Here is a 22,409-nt window from a genome sequence, read left to right as displayed (position 1 = left end):
GCACCTATGTGGAGGCCAGAGGTCAACTTTGGGTGTCATTCCTCAGCTCCTATCTATCCACCTTGTTCTCTCTGGCCTGGAACTCAACAAGAATATTAGGCTTGGCTGGCCAGAGAGGCAGAGATCAACCTGTGTCTTTGCTTAGGACTTGGATTGTTTGAGCTACCCGGCCCAGCTTCTAAAATGTGGGTTCTGGGGATCCAACTCCAGTCTTCATGCATCATGACACTTTGCTAACGGAGCCATCTCCCCCCATGCCTGGTACGTTTTAAATCCTAAGGCTTCTCAGGATGCTCGCCCTAGAGTATGACACACACACACAGGGTCTGCAGCCCACTAACTCGGTGACTAAGGACACTCTCTCCATTCACAAGGAATCATTTCCTTGACTCAAGTCTCTGATGAACAGGGAGACACCTCCATTCTTTTTTCTCCTTGCTGCTGCTAGATTTTTAAAAATTTTATTTTTAAAAGCAGAGCATGGTGGTACACACTTTTAATCCCAGCACTCAGGAAACAGAGGCAGGCAAATCACTATGAGTCTAAGGCCAGCCTGTTCTACATAGTGAGTTCCAGGCCAGCTGAGGCTACATCGTGAGACCCTGTCGCAAAGCAAAGCAAAACCAACAACGACAACAACAAAAATATAACTCCCAAACAAATCAAAACCCAAATAAGAACCAAACCAAAAGAAATATTTAAAAAATAAAACACCAAAACAATCCCCCTAACTAATGTCTATTACTTTTTTTTGTTTGTTTTTTGAGATCATGCCTGGCTCCATCTCAGGGGGTGGATCCAGAATGGCATGGCACCCTGATGAGCTGAGGGTGGAGATCTGGAGGCCAGATCCACATGGCTGAGTCCAGTGCTACCACGTTACTATGTCTCTGGAGACTCAGCCTCCCATTCTCTAAAAGAAAAAGAGCTGCTAGGACTGTTGCAGTGTCCCCAGGACTATTGCAACTGTCTCTAGAATGGTTGTAGGTGTTCCCAGGAATGCCACAGGTGTTAAACCTAATGACATTCATGATGGCTCAGGCGGGTGGCTGTCACTGCAGCTGCTCTTGCCCTAGGTCAGTTTTAAATCACCATCTGCGTGGTTCCAAAGTGAGCAGCTCCACAGCCTATGATCATGTGGTGCAAGGGTGGCCTGATGAGTGTCAGTGTCCCTGGCTGCGGGGACGTGGGGTGCAGATGAACGCTCGGAAGGGAGCCGACCATAGGGAACAGGTAACAGAGACAGGGCAGAGACAGCCACCTGCATGCACTGTGGCCCTGATCTCCAGCGTCGTCATTTATACAGTGGAGTTGGCGTTACCTATTACCTACCTAGCCTGCTCATATTAAAAATAATATTAAGGTGACTTTTCTCACAGGCCGCACTTAAATATCTGGCATAAGTCCTCTCTAGGGATGAATTCCCACTATTAGCCTATGAAGCAGAAATAACCATGGAGGGTGGTAAGGCACAGACACAGTGAGGAGGGGCGGGGTGTTACCTAGCGAATAAGCAGTGCTGTATAGACTGTAGAGGATGGTGCTAACCTAAAGAGCCCCTAGACAGCTGTAAAAGGCATAGCACTAGGCCCCGCCTTGCCTTGGTCCTGAGGATGGTCAGGGAGCCGTTCTGCTGCAGGAGGTAGAGACGGCTAACTGGCAGTGGAAGGCTATCTTTGGTCCAGCGGATGTCTGGAGCTGGATCTCCACGAACCACACAGTCTAGCTGGATGTTGCCCCCTACAGGTTCTACTAGGTAGGAGAAGGCTTCTCCTTGCAGGACTGGCGCCTCTGTAAGAATCAACACCAAAGCAATAGTCAGAAGGGAGGCCCCCTTGAAGCCCAGCATTTCACTAACCCACCACCAAATGCTGCTCAGCCCCTGCCTCCCTCCCGAGGCCTAAGGAAGCTCCTGCTGGCCCAGCATGGCTGTGCACAGTCAGTGTACTACTGGGAGGCCAAACAGCTTGATTCCCCAAAGCTGGCCGTGACCCCCAGGAACTGGGCTGGAAGGGAGTCACTGCTGAATATGAGAATTTGCTATGATTGCTTAGTGATGTCTGAATTCTGTCTCATATGCGTCTACAGTACTGGTCCACGTAGATGATCACCCCAGCTGCCGATCATACTGTATTTTGCTTCTCAAACAGCAGGAAATGGGTTAAGGAGGTCGATGGGGAAAGAGCGCCTGGGCTCCCATCCTACCCTTCACGTGGATGAAGCTGACAGCCTGCACACGGCCAACTCTGTTCTCAGCCCAGCACACGTAGGTCCCGCTATCCTCTTTGGCCACGGCTGCCCGCTGCAATATGCTGCCCCCATCCTGCTCAGACACCCCCTCTGTGGTAGAAAAAGAGATGTTCATGACTTTTAGTCCAGGAATTAGGACCTGTGCATCCAGAAGGTACTCGACAGGCATGCAGACCCGATGGGAGGGTCCCAGGAAGCCGGCGGACTGGGTCAGATCTTTCTGTGGAGGCCACAAGCCACAGAGGATGTGGCCAGAGAATTTGCCTGTTTTATAACTTCCAGTGACAGCCACGGGTAGGCCTTTGGGGCCTATTAACATAAAGAGTCAGGCAAAGAAGGGCAGGCCTGTAATCCAATGTTTGGGGATGAAGACAGTAGGCTCAGGAGCTCAAGGCCAGCCAGGGCTACACATAGTCCTGTAATCTCCCTGATTGGCTAGTCCAGTGGTTCTCACCCTTCCTAATGCTACAACCCTTTAACACTGTTCCTCATGTTGCGGTGACCCCCAACCATAAAATTATTTTTGTTGCTACTTCATAACTGTAATTTTCCTGCTGTTATGAATTGTAGTGCAAATATCTGATATTTACAGATCTGATATTAGATGTCTGCCGTGGGTCAGACACGGTCTCCGGGACAGGAAAGAGACAGACACTTCCATCCTGGGGGAATTTATTTGGGATGCTGCGTGTATTTCTATGTTGAGTTATCCTGTCCCTGGTACCGTTGCTTTTCTCTGTATCATAGAAGAAGCAGCTGGGACCTCTGCTACAACTCCCTTGGAAAGGGTGGGGCCCAGCCAGGCCTTGTCTGCAGCTGCACACAGGTGCTCAGCAGGCCTGGTCTTAGACTTGGGATGAGTGATGCTCTCCGCAGTAGAAAATGACATTTTTGGGAGGGGGGGTACCCAGCGGTTCACTGGAGAAGCAGGCATTTGTCAGGTACCTACAGTGTATTCTGACGTTATGTTCCCCTGGGTCTCAGAAGGGAGAACAGTTACCCCCTGTGGGGGTTGCGTCTTAGAGCCAGAACACAGGTAGCCCCTCCTGACCTGAGGTCTCTGGAGCTGGGTCTACTGCTCAGATGGCTCGTTGCCAGCTCTGACATATGGCTTAGGAGTGTGCTCATAGGCAGGCTTCCCTGTCTCCCTGTATAGCCTGGACATCCTGAGCCTGAAGGACCCACTCCCACCCTCTCCCACCTCCTAGGTCCCAGCTCTCATCACCCCTGACTCCAGGAGACCCAAACCTGTCACAGGTTGGTCGTTGACGGTCCAGCCAATGCGGGGTGTGGGGCTGCCCCGGGCGGCACAGCGAAGCCATAGCCTGTCCCCAAGGCGCAGGCTGCGGTCCCCGGGCAAGGTGGTGAGGACAGGCAGTGTCAGGATAGTGAGATGCACACGGCGACGGGCACGGCCCACAGCATTCTCTGCAGTGCAGATGTATGTGCCTGCATCCTGGTCCTGTGGGCCGAGGGGATGGTTCAGGATGGAGACTGCCTCTGCGCCTAGCCTGGGCCAGAACACCCTGGGAGACCCATTTGGGGCATCCAAACCAGAGAAGCAGAATGTTTTTTCCCCCAGATCCTACAGTCAGCAACAGGCCAGCTTCCCTGAGCTAACCTCAGTATCCATTATTTTTTTTTAATCACCCAAGCTTTGACCACATAACCAGAGTCATGGTCCCCAGTCCTGCTTCCTTAGACTTACTGAGTGGCCGGACCTTGTGTTCAAACTGACCCATGCCAGTTCATTCTTGTTTGAAACATCTAAGAAGAGGCTCCAACTCTGGGGGCCTTTGTGGAGAAAACCCAGTGAGGTTCTGAGGGGAGAGGTTCGGTGTGGCACTGGGGCTGTGGGGGCAGGGGCTGGGGCCCTGATAACCCTCACGGCTGTATGTCACCCTGCAGCTGCAGTGTCATTGAAAACGTGGCTCCTTTTACGGTACTGATAATCAGTGGTGTGGTGCCCCACAGCCCGGGCTCTGCACCACCCCCTGAGCTTGGAGGACACTCATGGCGGAGGCTGGCTGAGAGCAACTGATGCTCCTTGGAGACACAAGCTGTTGCTATGCTTCTCTGGGAGGTGGAGGACGAGGTCCAGTTTCAAACCTGGCTTCTAATGACGGACAGAAGCTATCTTGGGATATCCAGTTGCACTCTGAGCCTTGGCTTATCCTTTCAGGTGGGATGCCAGTACTGCCCTCCCAGGTTCCCAGGAGCAAAAGGGCCTAGCAGGGCTCAGGGATAACCTTGGCTACCAGGTGGTGCTCCACAGGTATCTGCCACCCTGGAACCACACTCACCTCAGAGTTCTTCACCAGGAGTTCCCCAGAAGGCTGCAGCGTGAATTTGCCATCAGCTTCAGACACCAGCTGGCCATCCTTTTCCCAGGTGATGGTTGGCTCAGGGTTACCCTTGGCTGTACAGGGCAGGAGGGCGTGGGAGCCCTCAGTGGTGGACAAATCTGGGAGGCCATTCTCAATCACAGGTGGGACTGTGGGGAGATGGGATGCCCAGTTGGGGCTGGGTTAAGCTGTGGTAGGGTGGGCTGTTCTGTGACACCGTGCTTTGTGGTACCCTCAGCCCCTATCAACATCTACCCACTGCCCAGCCATAGGTCATTGTCTGTGGTCGGAATGATCAGAGGGTTCTGCTTGCTGATGTCATGCCAAGGTGACCCTTTCGCACCTGTGTGCCCAGGTGTGTACACAGATGTGTATGCACACACATACAATGATTTAACAAATGTGGTAGGGGCAGAGACAGTGTAGGTCCCCATTAGCACAGGTTCCCTGTGTGTGACAACCTCAGAGACCATGTGTAGTGAAGCTTGTACACCTTGCTCCCATAGGGACGATGCTAAGGACAGAGTGAAGGTCACAGGTAGGTGTGCTTGGTGTCGTTCATCCATGCTGAGCAAGAAGGCTCGGCAGGGTATGGAACCAGGTCCCACTCTGGATTCATGGCAAAGTCTGACCTTAGCTGCAAAGCCGTGGCCATGCAAACATCCTGCCAACAACCACAGGGCCAAAGAACACTGAGCCCCACTGAAGGCCCTCTATATGGTGAGCAGACATTGGCAGACAGTAGGCTCAAACTAAGGGAAAGCCACATAGCAGCTTCTGGTCAGGGCCAATAGCTACTATCACCAAGTTACAATGAAAGAAAGAAGGCCAGGCTAGCACCCCAGGAGGGGCTGGAGAAGGCAGAGGGTGAGTGTTTATGCCTAGAGCCCGACTGTGGTCAAGAGGAAAGCAAGGGCTCTCCCTAGTTCCTTCAGCAGTGCTGGGTAGGGAAGAAGTAGGTCAGTCAGGGCCTGAGTAGACCATGAGAGAGAGAGTCTCAAAGCCCTGGGCAACCATGTCTCCTGCAAGTCCCTTCTGGACCCACCTTGCACCACCAGCCTGGTCTTTGCCATGGCACTGCCCACACTGTTCTGGGCAATGCAGAAGTAGTTCCCGGCATCCTCTGGGCTGGTGTGCGCGATCCACAGCTGGCCATTGGTGAGTACCTGTGTACGTGTTCCTGGATTTGGAAAGATAAAGTTAAGGATAATTTCTGGGATGTGGGGAGTGGTTCTGAACCTGAGGGTCAGGACCCCTTTGGCGAGGGGGGTCTGATATCCTGAATATCAGATATTTACATTATGATTCATAACAGTAGCAAAATTACAGTTACGAAGCAGCAACGAAACAATTCTGTGGTTGGGGGTCACTGCAACATGAAGAACAGTGTTAAGGGGCCACAGCATTAGGAAGGTTGGGAAGCACTGGCCTTGAGGGACCAGATGTGACAAGATGATCTGTCTGACTTGCTGGTGTCATAGAGTGAGGGAGCACACAGGGCACTCCCAGACTTCCCAAATGGTCTCTGGACGCTCAGATAGGATTTCAGAAAGGAGGGCAGGAGAGGGGTCACCAGAGCAGAAGGTAGGACTGTGTCTCTGACCCAAGTTGGGCTATGCGGGACCTCTCCCAGGGGAGAGGATGGGGCCTCCTTGCCCTTCCAGCTGGCCTCTGTGAGGTCTCACCTTCAGGGAGGCTGAGACCCTCCTTCTGCCAGATAATCGCTGGCTGGGGGATGCCAGAGGCCTCACAGGGCAGCAGCACCTCCTCCGACGCCACAACCTGAACCACGCTGGGCAGTGGCTTCACCACCGGGGAGGCTGCGGGCACAGAACACAGAGGTTTCTTCCACAAGAGTTCCTCAACCAGGATGTATATCAAAGACGAGGGGCCTCTAAAAGAATAGGGGCTCGGTAACCTCAGGCCAGCAGCGAGGCTGCAGGGAACCCTTTCTTTCCCAAAGATTCCGAACCAGGAATTAACTTCCGGTAACTGGTGTGTGTGTGTGTGTGTGGTAGGGAGGGGTGAATCAGGGGCTGAGGCTTCCCCTATACTCCTAGCACCACCTGCCTCCAGTTCCACCTACCCCTTTTACCCAGGGGCCTCAGGCGGCCCAGTTGGGGGGCTTACCTTGCACTGTGAGGACCATGTGCTTGCGGGCCACCCCCGCAGTATTGCGAGCTGTGCAGGTGTAGCGGCCAGTGTGGATAGGAAGGGCCTGCTCAATCTCCAGAGCACCTGTGGGGGGAGCCAGGCATGATGGGGGGAAGGGGAGGGGGCTGGGAACAGGAATTGCTAGTGATGGAGGGGGCAAGGTTGTTACCAACACCCGCCCGTCCAAACTGTCTCTGCTGCCCCACGGGGAGCAGAGGGCACGCGGACCAGGTTCTAAGCCCATCATGTTCCCTGCCTAAGGTGTGACTGACAGCTTCCTTTGCTCTCCAGGCCTCAGTTTCTCAATGCGCAATGACAGTCTGACACCATGGGCTGCATGGCCTCCCAGCGGTGGGACCCCGGGGTCAGCTGTTTCTTGCTGGGAACCCTGGCTTTCTCCACTCGCTCCTCCTCTGGCTTCTGAGCCTCCTCCGGGGGCTCCCTCTGCTCTTCCAATCTGCCTTCTCACAGCCTCGGGAGCAGCGAGTCCCAGCTCAACCTCACTGCAAAGTGTTTGGGGCCTACTGGGTAGGGGAGGGGAGCGAGGTCACTGGCCTGTAACCCCAGGCTGGAAGGAGGGATCCATTGCACATTGAAAATCAGGGGACACCCTGCCCAGTGGTCTTGAAGACAGGGTTTACAGCTAACAAGAGCGGGAAATTGCCCATTTTGACAAGTAAATGCAATTCTTTTTGTTGTTTTGATTGTGTGTTTTTTTTTTTCAAGGCAGGGTTTCTCTGTGTAGCCCTTGCTATCCTGGAACTCACTCTATAAACCAGGCTGGCTTTGAACTCAGAGATCTGCCTGCCTTCAAAATTTGGGGATTAAAGGTGTATGCCACCACTAGCTGGCTGCAACTTTTTTTTTTTTTTTTGAGACGTGGTTTCACGTAGTCCAGGGTGGCTTTGAACCTACTCTCTAGCAAAGGATGACCTTGAAATTCTAATCTTCCTGCCTCCACCTCTCAAGTACTGGGATTATAGGTGTGGACCACCGAGCGGGCTTTGTGTGGCTCAGTGGATGGAGCCCAGGTCTCTGCGCAAGCTAGGAGAGTAGTCTGAGTGAGCTGTGTTCCCAGCACAGCCACGACATTTTACAAATCACCCCTGTTAGCCAAACTCCATCAAAAATAGGACCCTCAAACACCAAAAGGTCAAGAGCATGGTTTTAAAATGAAGGCTGGTGCCCTTGGGTGAATCTAGCTTTTCCAACACTCTCAGGGTTTTTCTCATGGTTTCCGCAGGATCCCGGAGTTCCTCTGCTAGGCTTCAGGCAGCAGCACAGTGTGCAGGAAGGGATACTGAGACTCAGAGAAGGCGAGAGTCTTCCCTCAGGCCACACAGCAGAGTGAGGGGACCTTTTCTTCCTTGCTGCCCAGGACTCTTCCGTGTCTCCGTGCAGCCTCCTCCCTCCTTGGTGGTTTCTCTGCTGCTCGCCCTTACTCACCGGAGGGCAAGACTCGATAGCCGTTGCCCCTTGCTCCCAATTGGGTGCCTGCTTTGCTCCAGGACACGGCTGGGGCTGGTGACCCTGTGCTGTGGCATGTGAGGACCACGGGCGCCATCCTGGTCACAGTGAAAGCTGTCTGGTCGTCCGCAATGGTGGGAGGAACTGAAACACAAGAGAAGTCCCTGCTGAGGCACAGAGGGGACAGATGGCCACGGGGCCACGGGGCCACAGGGACAGGACTGTCATGAAGGAAGATTAAGACACGAGGGGGCACAAGTGATGACGGGGACAGAGGCTGAAGCTGTGGGTGTGGCCAAGTCATTCTGGCACACTCAGCAGATATTCTGGGCACATAGATACAGTCATGAATAGCTTTTTGGAGGGATATTGGCCTGGTGACTAGGGATGGTGACTCTGGAGAAGGCGGCACTCAGTTGGAATCTGGAGGAGAAGAAGGTGTTGGCTGGGTGAAGGAAGCATGCTCCTGACAGAGGGAGCAGCATCACAGAGGTCCTGAGGTGAGGGACAGCATAGCTGGTCCCAGAGTAAACCACGGGGCAAGCTGAACAGGGTGCATCATCGGGGCTGGACTGCACAAGACCCTTGTGGGTCCAGCTGAAACTTTAGTCTGACTGAGGGCAGAGACAGCAAGGAAGGAGTAATCTAAACGTAGGTGATGACAAGGTCAGAGTTGGGCTTAGACTAGGGGGCTCTCAGAAACTGTGCCTAAATTACATTAAACTGGTGGGAAGTGAGACCCAGGAGGGCTTCCTGAGGGAGGGTGTTGTGCTCACATTTCCCGCCTCTGCCAGGACTCACCGAGGACGGTCACCTGGTAGCGCTTGCGAGACTCGCCCACCTCGTTGTTCACCACACACTCAAACTGGGCTGAGTCCTGAGGGCCAGGGGCCGCAAGGAGCAGGGCATTGGAAGGCAGGAGCCTGGGGTAGACAAATGGAAGGCCAAAGTGAACGGCCTGGGGTGAGCTAAATTGGTCTCCCTGCCCAGGCCTACCCTGCCTCTACTCCTGGACAGAACTCCTGAGGTATCTTTTGGGGCTGGAGAGATGGCTCAGAGGTTAACAGCACCTCCTCCTCTTCCAGGGGATCTGAGACCCTCTTCAGCCCCGTGGGATCATATATTCAACACAGACAAGCATCATGCACATTGGAGAAAAAAAGTTTCTTCTAGAACTTTCTGCTCTTATGAAGTCTCAGCTCTTGGACTTGTGGTTCACTTCTGTTCCCATCCATGTTTCTCTGCCTCCCGCATGTTTGGAACTGTGATTCAGATTATGACAACTGAGCTCCAATCAGAGGCGATGAGACACATGAAACACTTCTGATGGTCACTAACATGGGCTGCGTGAGAGACACAGGCAACACTCGAAGGCTCTCAGAAGCAGCCACAGGGTTCGTGTATGCCCAACAAATAGCCTGCCATTGAGGTTTCCCTAGTACTCCCATGTCCCGTTTTCAATGTGCTGAATGAGTCCCACGTGTTTCTCTGTGGGGGCCATGTGTTCCTGCACCTAATCTCTGGCCAGGTGATCCTATCTGTCCCAGTGGTACCCTGAGGTCTGGGACCCTCCTCACTGACCCTGCCACACTCTGTAGGATGGGGTCCCCAAACCTCCCATATCTTGCCACTGTAGATGGACTGTTTGTTACCGGTAGGTGTCTTGCTGCAGGCGGAAGTCCAGCTTCTGCCCATCTTTCCACCAGCTCACCAGGGGCTTGGGAGAACCCCTGGCCTCACAGGGCAGCGAGGCTGGGCTGTGGGCGGTCAGGGTCAGGTTGGAGGGGCCAGGGGCAATGGTCGGGGGCTCTGGGGAGAGGTTGGTTATTAGGAGGCAGGCACGGGATGGGGGACATGGGGGCTTTCTGAGACTGTGCTCAGAGGAGGAGCTCAGACTTGGGATACTCACTGCCAGAGTCAACCCATCCCATGGAGCTGCGGGACGGGGCGCTCCCCTGAGAGGACTGACATCAGGCCTTTATGCTGGATTGTTCGAGCCTTTTGTTTAGTTTTGTTTGATTTTTCGTTTTTTGAGACAGTGTTTTTCTGTGTAGCTTTGGAGCCTGTCCTGGCACTCTCTCTGTAGACCAGGCTGGCCTCAAACTCATAGAGATCCTCCAGCCTCTGCCTCACAAGTGGTGGGATTCAAGGCCTGTTTGGGCCTTTTGAGTCCCTAATTTGGTGCCTTCCTGACACCCCATCCTTGAGGGAGGCTGCCAGGGTCCCTCTCCTTAGCCCTGCCTGAGGTCAGAGTCCTGGAAGGCAGCACCCAACTCACTGACTTTGAGTCAGTTCCCTTACCCCCTTTGACATTCTGTGCTTTGCCATTTACCTAAGGAAGGGAGTATAACACATGTGTCCTCTGGGAACATAGGGGGGAACCCCTGGGTTTCATGGATAAAACCTCTTGAGGATCAATGCTTTGGACCCTGACATCTGGAACAACTCAGAACTAGGAGGACTGGTTCCCAGGAGGACTAGTTCCCAGGAGGACTGGTTCCCAGCAGGACTGGTTCCCAGCAGGACTGGTTCCTAGGAGAACTTGTTCCCAGGAGGACTAGTTCCCAGCAGAACTGCTTCCAGGAGGACTAGTTCCCAGCAGGACTGGCTCCCAACAGGACTGGTTCCCAGCAGGACTGGTTCCCAGCAGGAGTGGATGCTAAAGGCAGGAAGAATGCCTTTCCCTGTCCACCTACCAAAGACTCTGAGGTCCAGGCCTTGCCGGTCAGAACCAGCAGAGTTGGACGCCAGGCAGAGGTAGTGTCCAGCATCCTGTGCCAGGACTGGATGGATCTTCAGTGAGCCCTCAGGCAGAAACTCTAGCCTGGAACAGAAAGAGGGGTTGCCATGGAGATAAGTAGACGGGGCTCTGAGAGGGGCTGGACCCCTGCCTATCTCCAGTAAGATGCCCTCTTCTGCCCTCAGCTCTCCCTACAAAAGGATTAAAACTCAGTCCTGAACACGAGAGACCAACACAAGGCTTCCACACACCACCTGGCGGCAGAGAGGTCAAGAGGGGCTGCTCCAGGTGGCAGTATCCTCACTATTTTGAGAATGGCCCCAGTGGCCCAGCAGTCTGGGCAGTCCTGCCCTTAGACACAGTAGATTGGATAGGGGGTGGTCCATCACAGAGGCTGGGCCAATGGCATTGCATGCTTTGAGAATTTGGGTTTGGTAGTCACAGAGGTCGGGCACACTCCAAAGACTGTAAATTTGGGGTGGAGAGAGGGTACCTGCCATGCTCACAGAGGTAGGAGAGAGTGTGGACAAGGAGGGGAGGGGGGAGGAGTGGAGGAGAGGACACCATATTTAGAGAGAAACAGTCAATGGCGTCCCTGTCCTTGTGATCCGAGAGCCACCCTTATCCTGTATGAAGTCACTTTCCTGCTCCAACTGCCCAAGAGAGTTTCTTTTTGTGACTGGCAAAGAGGACCCTAAACCCAAGATCCTCCTGAAGTCCTCCTCTTCGGGCTCCCACCTAGGGTTTCCAGGATCCAGAAGGACCCCATCCTTCCGCCAGCTCATGAGGGGCGCTGGCACGCCGTGGGCCTGGCAGGGCAGCAGGGCCGTGCGGTTCACTGAGATGTCCACTGCGGTTGGTCCTGGCTGGATGGTGGGCGCCGCTGGGGAGGAGCAGAGGGCAGGGCTGGGAGCCTGGGGCTCTGAGGGGATGGTGGGGGTGGGGTAGGGAAGAGGACACTCACTGTGGATCTCCACGTGGAAAGCCACGCTGGTGCTGCCTGCGGTGTTGCGGGCTGTACAGCTGTAGTCCCCACCGTCGGCCGTGCTGAGCGCCTGCAGCTTGAGGAACCTGCCCTGCTCTGGGAACTGAGTGTGGGCATCTTCCTGCAGAGCCCACCAGAGTGGGGGAGAGAGATCTTTATTGGCACTTGGCTATGACCCCTGACCTTTGTCTCATGGATTCAGAACTGAGTCCTGAGTCTCATCCTCTGGCTGGGAAAGTCAGGGGGCAGAAGGGAAGAAGGATCTAGCCCTTCTCTGAGTCCCACCTGCAGGTCTGTACCACAATCCCCCCCCTTAGCTTCTGCATTATGGTTCCCTATGGATCAAACCAGTCTTGGTGCAAATAAGCACCAGGCCAGGAGGTCTGAGGAACCTATGAGACTTGGCAGCAAGGGTCTCGGCTCTCGGCTCCATCTTAGGCTAGCAACAGACCTGCAGCAGATGGTTACTCTGTTGAGAGCCCCCGGAACCTGGAGGGGCTGAGTACTGCCACCACCCCCACCCAAAGGTCTGCAAACCCACAGTCCCCTAGCTACAAACTGGACCCTTGGGAAGGGTGGGCACAGACAGCTTGTCATAGATTTGGGTCACAGACTCCTCAGTGTAACCCGAAGGTACCAAGGAAAGGACACCAGGTATGACTTCCGGTCTTGCTGCAGACACTATATGGAGTGACACTATTCAACAAGATAGAAGATGTGCCCACTGTAGGCATGAGGAGTGATGTCCAGGACAGACCCTCAGCACCCTCCAGAGGCCCCAGGGATGGAGACGAAGGGGCCCACCTGAAGCAGGATGCCACCTCGATGCCACTCAATCTCTGGTGCTGGCTCCGCCTCCACGGAGCACTCCAGGATGAGCTGCCCTGGAGCCAAGCCAACCACAGAGCGGGGACCCCGGGGCCCAACAACATTTGGAGGGGCTGGGGGAATAAAAGAATATGATAGATGGACCCACCCCCTCAGGCCCCACTGTGCCTCTCCTTTCCCTGTCCCCCCCCCCCCGTGGCACCTACCTTGAACCCTGACCCGGAAGCTCTTCTCAACTTCACCTGCAGGGCTCTCAGCCAGGCAGGTGTACAGTCCCGCATTGTTCACCTGGAAACAGAGCAAGGAGATCAGCTGCTTCTGGCCCCATCTGTCCGCCTCTCAGGCCTCCCCCCCTTCCAGTCAGCTTATCCCTTGTTGGAATTCTCTCTCCATCTTGCTTTTGAGGTGCAATCAGGGCAGGCCTGCAACTTCTGGGAAATCCCTCTTGCCCCTGCCATCTGGTTTTGCTATCATCCTTGGCTCTGGGCTGCCTAGGAGTCCATAGGACGTAGGCCAGGGATCATGCCCATAGCCACAAGGCATACAGAGAGGATGTAGGATGTAGGGCAGGCTTGGTAGCTGCCCATAAAACAGCTGCGGTTTATTCTCCAGTACCAACTCAACCCTAGTGGGCAGGCGCCAGTACCTGCACGTTCCTCACGCGGAGCACACGGCCAGCTTGGCTGCCTTTTTCTCCTCTCCTCAGGGCCTGGCCATCTTTATGCCAAGTGATGTTGGGTGGAGGGATGCCTCGGGCCTCACACGTGAGTTCCAGGTGGGCACCAGGTGTCAGTGACAGTTCTGAGGTCTGGCCAGAGTCCTCAATGTGAGGGGGATCTGCAAGATGTCCACCTAGGGTCAGACCTCCCTCACCACCCAGCGGTTCACAGCTGAGGGGCCAAGAAACGTGAATACGGGGGGGGGCAGGATATTGGGTGGCCATTTAAAGAGAAGCCACAAGTCCATGCCCTCAGGACGACAGTCTATACTTGCACACCAACAAGGACTCGGTACATGGGAGGAGACAGACTGAAGGCAAAGTCTCTACCACAGTCCACCATTGCACACTCGTGTGCTACATCTTGAAGCTGTGTCCCTAGATGCAGGTGTGATGCTTTTGCTGTGACACCAAGGTTTGGTTGTAAAAATAATCATGGATTAGAGCTGAGGAGGTCTGTATTTCTCAGCCACAGTAGCTTGGCAGCCAGGGAGCCTCACTCAGGGGTGACCCCAAGCCTCCAGGGGACTCTCTCACGCTCCAGCCACTGAAGCTGCTGAGGAGGGGGTACCCACCCATCACTGTCAGCCGGAAGCTTCTCCTGGCCTCCCCTGCCTCGCTCGCTGCCATGCAGGAGTAAGTCCCCGAATCACCAACTGTCACTGCTTCCAGCTTCAGGCCAGGCCCCTGCTCAAGGCTCTGGGGCAACAAGGGCTCCCCATCTTTCATCCACGACACAAGGGGCAGGGGGCTTCCTCGGGCCTCGCACGGGAGGACCACTTCAGAGCCTTGGACAGCCATCACATCATTCTGAACCTCTGCTGGTTCCAGGGTGGGGGGTTCTGAGGGGGACAGAAGTGTGGGCAGGGTCCATTTTTAATTCGCAGCAGGCGGCCCTCATCATGGATATTTGCATCATGGCTATTGCCTCATGGGTAAGCCCTTTGGAACTGCCATGCTAGGTGAGTCCTCCCCACAGCATCCCCCTCCCCTGTCTGATAGAGCTGGGGTCCAGAGCCACAGCTCACTACCATAAATTATACCCGTCAATGATTGGCACCCTGGAGGGCCGGCTCACTCTTTGGGGAATAAATGAAAGGACAAGAAAAGAAATTAGATTAGAATGCCCCATGGCTCTAGCTGGGCATGCCCCGATGCACAGTGGATGGGGATTTTATTCTCATCTGTCATAGCCAATGGGGACTGCATGCCCCACCCTGCCCCATACCGAGTACCAGCATGGTGAAGTTCCTGTCAGTCACACCAGCTGGGCTTGCAGCCACACAGGTGAAGACGCCCGAATCTGCCAGTTGCACCTGAGAAATTCTGAACCCCCTCCCCAAAAGTGGGAGAAGGTGGGAGGGAAGGAGAGGGGTGAGGGGGAAAGAGGTTGAATGGATGGATTACCCTTCCTCTTCTTATGACTCAAAGACTAATTCTGAAATGGGAACCCTCTAGCGTGCTCCCACCCCTTTCCCGGCCTCAGAGTGCTCAGGCAAAGCCCCAAATTGCTCTTCCCCGAGTCCCACTCCCGCTGCCTTCTCCAGCCCTTACTGCCTTGGCCAAACCTCTGCCTCCCAAATTCTGGAAAACTGCAGTCCCACTATGGGGACAGACATCCTCTGCATAGACAAATACACTTTGTCCTCAGGATCCACCTGGGTTGTGCCCATCTACTGGTCCTGCTCTCAGGCCCCACCCCTTTCTCCTGATCCCCTCCCAGCTTCTCCTGGGCTGCTCTTACTATGATGGGCCAGAGAGGATTGCAGTGCCAAACCCAGGACAGAGGCTTCCTATGCTCCCTGTCCTTGCCAAGTCCAAAGGACTGGCCCTAGCCCAAGCAGCCGGGACATGGTGCACACATAGGGTGGATAGTTGCACCCAGATGGCTTCCAGAATCTTCCATGCGCTGGCAGTCCCTGAAAGGCTATTTCTCCAAGCTCTGAGTAGACAGTGTATCTTCCCCTGTGCCTGGAAACCTTAGGGTCAGTGGTCTGATTAAAAATGGAAGCCCTTTGGTCAAGTCCAAAGCAGCTTTGGGCTCTTGTGCATGACTGCCCAATGCGGCTGCCACCAAAGACTGACAGACCTTTGAGCACGTGTGAGAAACTCCCCGTGAGCACACCTGCTCGGTAGTGAGCAGTCTACGGGCAGGGACCACTCTCGCCAGTGACTTGTGGTTCAGGCCTGTGGTTTCAGATTATCTTGTTCAACCCTCGTTTTGCCTTTGAAAACTTCCCTTTTCAGGCTGACAAGATGACTCAGTGTGTGAAGGTCCTTGGCATGCACCCCGGTGATCTGAGTGACTCCCAGAACCCATGGAAAGGCAGGAGCCACAAGACCCCATCATGGCATTTGTTCCTGTTGTCTTCCTGTCCTGCAATTACCTTGGGGGCCCTTGGCCTTGCACCACGGAACCCTGCCCTGGTTTCACTTTTTTCCACCTTAGCACCAATGCCACCTCCACAGCCCAAACAGTTAGCCTGACCATACAACCTCTGTCGTCACCGCCCGTCTCCTTGACACATTTCAATTATCTTCAGAGCTCGTAGTGTAGGGCCTTCACTTCCTACCCCCATAGACTTGGTTCCTATAACTGCAAGACTCTCTTGCTTGCTGATGTCTAGAACCACCAGTTTTGTTCAGGTCTCCTCCAGGAAGCCCCCCACGGCTTCCCACCTTGCCAGGCCAAGTCAATGCCCTCAGGTGTCCTCTCGGGCTAGGCCTTCTCCACCAGGCCTTAGGATAAGGCCTCTTTTATTTCTGAGATTCCATTGGGTGGTGGGGTCTTCTTTGTCTCCCCAAGCACCATAAACCCCTCTGTGTCTGTATTGTTTGTATTTTAATATCCACATGGAAGCATTTGGAGCCTGAGCTGCCTGGAGAATGTGCCAGCACCTGCCACCAGGGACCAGAGGCAGGACCGAGCGCCTACCTGAGGGAGCGGCCAGAACTGTGGAGGTGGGTGCGCTGTGAGAGCGGAAGGGGAAGGCCATCCTTGAGCCAGCTCACGTGGATAGGTGGGGATCCCCGGACAGGGCACATCATGGTCACCAGCTCTCCAGTCCTGCTTACCAGGGTCCCTGTGTCACCAGCTCGTTGCTCAATGGTGGGAGGAACTGGGGTGGTGGATAAAAAGGGATGAGATGAGGGGTTTAGAGGGGCGGCAGCAACCAGCCCTGAACTTCCGCCACTGCCAGCTACCACAGTTAGGTTCTTAGAGTCTGGGCCACCCTTGGAGAGGTAAGCTCCACCATCTGGGGCCCAGATTCAAACACTCTTTTCATGCCCCCCCCCGGACACCCTGCAGAGCCTTGAGCTGGGAAGCTTGTGATGCTTGTTTGAGAACAAGACTTGAAGGCCCAGGGAGCCCACAGAGTGAACGTCACCAGGTCTTGAGTGAAAGTTCCTGGTTCTACCTACTCATCCCCATGTAGGTGTCCCCAAAGAGCCTCCAGGGCGCTGGGGCTACCTGCCTCTCCTCAGCCTCAGTTCCTCACCCAGTACGTTCACTGTGTGCAGCCTGGCATCCTCCCCAGCTGGGTTGTGGGCCACACAGGTGTAGGCACCTGAGTCGGCTGCTCTTAGGCCCTTCAGCACCAGAGAGCTGCCATCCAGGTAGAACCTGCATGGGGAGGAGTCACTGAGGGCAGGCACACATACGGTGGCAGTTCTGATGCTTCGAGGCATCAGCAGGCCTTACCGGAGGTGAGGCCCCACATGCTGCTCCAACGGCCCACCGTCCTTCAGCCAGGTTATGTCTGGCGGTGGCTGTCCTTCAGCCTCGCAGTCCAGTCGTATCTCCTGTTTCTCCAACACATTGTGTTCTTGTGCCATGCCTGAGTTCTGGATCTGGGGAGGCACTATAACACGGGCTATGGTGAGGTCCTGGCAGCAGCAGGGGCTGCTGGGATATGGCAAACAGAAGGGGGTGTAGGGTGCAAGATATACCTAGTACAGACACTACAAAATCTTTGCGGGCCTCAGCCTGGGCGTTCTCAGCCACACAAGTGTAGGTAGCAGCCTGGGCTGGCTGCAGGTGACTCAGCTGGAGGCGGCCGCCTCGGGAAACCACGCCATGCACCATGCTGCTCTCTGCGGAATGGAGGGAAAGCCCTTGAATCTGGTACCTCCGTACCGATAGGGAACTGAGGCCCAGTGGGTCATAAGCACCTTTGTAGATTCCCACTGGCCTAGTTTCATTTCTTTGACTGGGATAAACAACCCCATCAAAGGCAGCATATAGGAAAAAGGGGTTTATTAGGTCCATGGTTCCGGGTAGCAGTCAGGCCCACAGTTCTAGGCAACAGTAAGCCATTGAGAGGAAGACAAAGTGGCAGGAACTAGAAGCAGTTAGTGGCATTTGCAGCAGAGGGGGAAATGAACACATGCACTCCTGTGTTCGGCTCACTTTCTCTACCTGTATGCAGTTTGGGACCCAAACCCAGGGTATAGTGCCATGCACTCTCTGGCTGGGTTTCCCCACGCCATGGGGGCAATTCCCGACAGATGTGCCCATAGCCGACATGATCTAGGTATCCCCACACTGAGATCTCTCAATGGTGATCCTAGGCTATGTCAGGTTGATGATTAAATTAACCACCACCACCACCTTCCTCAACCCACCTCTAGCTGTTCCACTTCTTACAATGGCCCCCACCCCACCCCAGGCAGGCCATCTCTCCCCAGGTCCCACACCTTCTGGTTCCAGGGCCTGTTCTGAGGCCCAGTCCTCCTCACATACATGTCCTCTACATGTATCAAGATTGCTGATCAAGGGGAACGAGACATGCAGTGGCCCTAACATGAGTCACCCTTGGGGTTCCTGGGGCTCTGCTCACCAGCTTGGAATCCCTCATTGTGGGTCTGTCCTGGAAGAGTTTCTAATTGTACCAACCCTCCCTTTATCCCACCCTGCCCCCGTCCAGTCAGTCTTTCAGCGATGGAGACCTCGACTGGACCAGTTGGCCCCTGTGCCCCACAGGGAGTTTGGGCATCAAAGGGGAGCACCATGGTCCCTGTCCCCAAGAAGCATGAACTGTGTCACAAAGATGCAGTGCTGCCAAGGGCTGGCAACTGTACAGCTCTGAGTCAGGGAGTTGGGAGGTGGAGGGCAGGGGAGGGCAGGAGGGGCAGCAAGGGTGAGGAAGGGCACCACAACAGGGGCTTCTGGGACAAAGCTTCAGTAGAAACCAGCCAGGTGCAAGCAGACAAGACCATGAGGCATTCCAAGAAGGGAACAGCATGTGCAAAGAATTGGAGGCATGACAGGCAGGGTTTGCTGCCAGGCTAACTCAAGGGTTCACTTAGGAGAGATGAAAACACACCCCCACAGAACCCTGAACACCCATGGACACCTGCACACCAAGCTCATGGCAGCCTCACCTTTACAGCCCAAAGGCTGGCTAAGAGACACAATGCTATATGCTCACTCCTTCAGTGCCAGCACTTGGGAGGCAGAGGCAGGCCGATCTCTGAGAGCTTAAGATTTGCCTAGTTCTACACAGCAAGTTCCAAACCAGCCAGGGCTACATGGCCATATGGAATATTATGTAAAGGAACAATGAAAAATAATTAAATGAATTTCTAAGAAAAATAATACTGATCCAGGCTTCCCGGTGAGCTTTCTAAGTCTCAAGCTAAAGCGGAACAAGGCAGAGGCAGGTGACTGTCAGGGTGACATGATGCCATCAGAATGAAATGTCCAGAACAGCGTTTCACAGAGACCGCCAGAGAGGGGTGGGGAGTGGCAGGGAATAGGGGGATGACTAACGGCTCTGGGGATTCCTCATTAGGTTTGGGTGAGGAAAGTCCCTCAGAGGCTCAGGTATTTGAGCACCTGCTCCCCAGTTGGTGGTGGTGTTTGGGAAAGTTACAGGTAGCCATCGCTGGGGGAGGTCTTTGAGAGTTCATAGCCTTTCACTTCCAGATCATTCTCTCTGCTTCCTATTTGCAGTTAAAGATGTGGTCTCGGCTTCCTACACTTAGCACCATGCCTGCAGCTTGTTGTCCTTCCTCTCTGCCAGGATGGACTCGGCCCTCTGGAACCATCAGCTAAAGGAAACCCCCTCTCCTGTAAACCTGCTTCTATCACAGCCACTATGACTCCTTCCGGGTCAGCCTCCCCAGTGCCGGGGTTACAACGTGAACCACCACAGTTCGCGAGCCCTTGGTTTGTGACTAGAACGTTAATAACTGGCGGTGTCCTGGCCTTCCATTGTTACTGTGCTGGGTGAAGACATGTTTGCACTTGAATGACAAGCAGGACGTGGATACTCACCCACGGGCATTCTGTCCTTCAGCCAAGTGACAGTGGGAGCTGGGATCCCCGACACATCACAGACCAGGACAAGGGGCCGCCCAGCTACCTGGTTCACTATCTCCGTCTCGGCTCTCTCAAATGTTGGGGGCACTGTGGGAAAGAAGGCAGGTTTCCGCACTCTTCCCTGCCCTCCAGTTTCTTGCAGTTTCTGTTTAACATTCTGCTGTTGATGGAGGCGGCAGTTGCTTTATCCACAGATGGCTCTAGAAGCCACAGGTGACTCTTTGAAAGTCTCTACAATTGGGCGCCAGATGGCCCACTCAGCCTGAAGACAGTCCTAAGGGGCATCTGATCTCCTAGATGTCCCTCACCTAGCTGCCAGACAGTGCCCAGTGCCTAATCTATACAGCAGACTAGTGCCGGCAGAATGCCCAGTGGGAAGGCTCTGTGTTTGTGTGAAATCTGGAGGGCAAAGGAACAGAATTATCCCACCAAGTCCTTCAAAGCATGTCACAGGAAGAGGCTTGTTGTTGGTTTGAGACAAGGTTCCAGTAGCCAAGTTTGGTCTGAAAATAGCTATCTACCTTTAAGTCCCAATTCCCCGCTTCCACCTCCCTGATTACAGGCATGCACAGCCCCTGATTCCGCACTACGGCCCCATCGCCATCTTGGTTTTTAAAATCCCAGGTCTCGCACTCTTAGTCCTTGGCAATGGGGCCTCTTTCCAGCCACTGATCTTATCCCTGGCAGCCCTGGGAGCTGCTTGGGGTGACAGACAGAGGGTAGGGACTGACAAGGTGGGACAGGAACCTCAGAGCAGTGGTTCTAAGAATGCCCCTGCTAGAGGCCAGGAACTCCAGGAGAATCCTAGTTCCTGGCTCCTCATGATGGCCCACCCTTACCTGGAAGCTGTGCATGAGGACGTAACCAAAACAGAGAAAGGACCAAGCTGACCAACTAACTCACTCTTCCCATGTCTCACACAGTTTTTTGCCACAGTCCTTCAAAAAGGCCCATTCTAGCGCCTCAGTGGTACCCTGTTTCCTGGGGTGAACTCTACTGCACAGGAGTTTGTCCTCCTTGTCTGTCTGTCTGTCTGTCTGTCTGTCTGTCTGTCTGTCTGTCTGTCGTCTGTCTGTCTCTCCAACCTATGAATGTAAAATAAACCCTAACATTCATTCTCTGGAGTCTGTGAATTTCATTCTCTGAATTCATGAGACAAGAACCCTAAAGCTGCTGGTTTGGAGTGGCTTTGGTGGCCGTTAGGTTTTCCAGGACCCTAGCTCTCCCAAGATAACCTCCCAAGAGCCAAGAAAGGCTCTATTCTTACAATATTGGGATCCAGGCTGGGCCTCACCTTGGACAGCGAGAACGAAGGTCCGGGTGGCCTCTCCAGCCGTGTTTCTGACTTTACAGCTGTACACTCCCTTATCTGATACCTGGGATAAAAGAGCACATGGGGTTGGTGTGTGGAACAGATTCCCCAGAGAGAGAAGCCATGGCTGGGAATCTATAGGAGATAGGACCTGCTGGCCTCTATCAGAGCCTTAGGAAGCAGAGACCCTGGAGGTCAGGAGAGCAGATTTGGCTCAGTATGCCCTGCTTTGCCCTTTGTGGGGCTAGAGCTGGGTCAGAAAGCAGGAGCCCAGGGGATGTCTAGGGGAGAGACGCATATTCATTCAACATACACGAGAACCTGACCTACACCGGTATGAACAGATGGGTTCTGTTCAAGATCACTGTGAGGCAGACCTGAGCTGGGGCTGGAGTCCAGTTTTTGGTTGCTCCAGGCCTTTCCCAGGTCACTTGCAGGGGCCTGTGCATCTCCTTGGGTCAAGAAGATGACATCCCCACACCTTAGGGCACACCTCCCAGCTCCTCCCCTCAGGCCTCTAGGGTCAGGAGGTGCTGTGTCCACTGTCCAGATTGTCCACGGCCACTGACCTGTGAGTCCAGGATTTCCAGTGTTTGTCCACCTTGCAGGCCCTGAATCCGCTGCCCCAGGGCTAGGGGCTGCTGGTCCTTGACCCAGGTCACAGCTGCCTCTGGGAGTGAGTCTGTCTCACAGCTCAGGGTGGCTTTATCCCCTGCTCTGACCAGAACGGCCTCCTGGGGGCCTCCAGGAGCCTGTTTAAAGCTGGGGGGAACTAAGGGCAGAAGAGCCCAGTGAGGCACCATGGCCTTGCCCACACAGCCCCAATACCACCATGGATTAATGGCCCAGGCAGGACCTGATCCAGGGTTGCTGGAGGAAGCAAACCCGGGCCAGTCTGCCAGAGCCTTCTGGTGGCCACAGATGACCTGGTGTCCAGATGGCAGGAGAGATGCTGACAGCAGGCTTTTTTTTTATCTTCTGACTAAACACTGCCCCTCCTTGGTGGTCCCTCAGCCCCTGGCACTCAAGTAGGCATCCACAGCCAGATGTGAGCCCTCAGGCCCTGGCAGAGCTATGCACTTAACAAATCAATGAACCTGCCCCAGAACTGCAAAGAACCTTCCAGAGAGCCCTGGGTGCTGGCACTGCAGACCAGCTTTCCCTCAGGGAATTCCAAAGACCTTGGGTGCTGTCAGAGGCTACAAGCCAAGAATCTTGGACCTTCCTGGCCTAGCTCTTGGGGTTTGCCACTGCTTTACCCCCTCAACTTGATCACCACTAGAGC

The 22,409-nt window shown here is 54.4% G+C and overlaps 1 protein-coding gene across 1 annotated transcript in view; it reads right to left on the bottom strand.

The window, feature by feature from the left end:
• Hmcn2 (hemicentin 2) overlaps positions 1 to 22,409 on the bottom strand; it is a 155,436-nt gene that overhangs the window by 24,542 nt on the left and 108,485 nt on the right. Inside the window, exons 60-84 of the mRNA XM_075985770.1 lie at positions 21,694 to 21,896; positions 21,107 to 21,188; positions 19,768 to 19,899; positions 17,439 to 17,582; positions 17,191 to 17,350; positions 16,988 to 17,112; positions 16,423 to 16,606; positions 14,716 to 14,813; positions 14,063 to 14,329; positions 13,416 to 13,606; positions 12,976 to 13,057; positions 12,746 to 12,882; positions 11,921 to 12,062; positions 11,695 to 11,839; positions 10,913 to 11,040; positions 9,869 to 10,025; positions 9,018 to 9,139; positions 8,196 to 8,360; positions 6,726 to 6,833; positions 6,281 to 6,415; positions 5,641 to 5,775; positions 4,554 to 4,744; positions 3,499 to 3,712; positions 2,206 to 2,340; positions 1,601 to 1,791 (exon numbers count right to left, since the gene is read on the bottom strand). Of these exons, the coding sequence (XP_075841885.1) occupies positions 1,601 to 1,791; positions 2,206 to 2,340; positions 3,499 to 3,712; positions 4,554 to 4,744; positions 5,641 to 5,775; positions 6,281 to 6,415; positions 6,726 to 6,833; positions 8,196 to 8,360; positions 9,018 to 9,139; positions 9,869 to 10,025; positions 10,913 to 11,040; positions 11,695 to 11,839; positions 11,921 to 12,062; positions 12,746 to 12,882; positions 12,976 to 13,057; positions 13,416 to 13,606; positions 14,063 to 14,329; positions 14,716 to 14,813; positions 16,423 to 16,606; positions 16,988 to 17,112; positions 17,191 to 17,350; positions 17,439 to 17,582; positions 19,768 to 19,899; positions 21,107 to 21,188; positions 21,694 to 21,896 (3,773 nt within the window). The remainder of the gene's footprint in view (positions 1 to 1,600; positions 1,792 to 2,205; positions 2,341 to 3,498; positions 3,713 to 4,553; positions 4,745 to 5,640; positions 5,776 to 6,280; positions 6,416 to 6,725; positions 6,834 to 8,195; positions 8,361 to 9,017; positions 9,140 to 9,868; positions 10,026 to 10,912; positions 11,041 to 11,694; positions 11,840 to 11,920; positions 12,063 to 12,745; positions 12,883 to 12,975; positions 13,058 to 13,415; positions 13,607 to 14,062; positions 14,330 to 14,715; positions 14,814 to 16,422; positions 16,607 to 16,987; positions 17,113 to 17,190; positions 17,351 to 17,438; positions 17,583 to 19,767; positions 19,900 to 21,106; positions 21,189 to 21,693; positions 21,897 to 22,409) is intronic.

The sequence above is a fragment of the Microtus pennsylvanicus genome, chromosome 9 (assembly GCF_037038515.1).
Source record: "Microtus pennsylvanicus isolate mMicPen1 chromosome 9, mMicPen1.hap1, whole genome shotgun sequence".
NCBI classification, from domain to species: domain Eukaryota; kingdom Metazoa; phylum Chordata; class Mammalia; order Rodentia; family Cricetidae; genus Microtus; species Microtus pennsylvanicus.
This window is presented reverse-complemented; position numbering and strand designations above follow the sequence as displayed.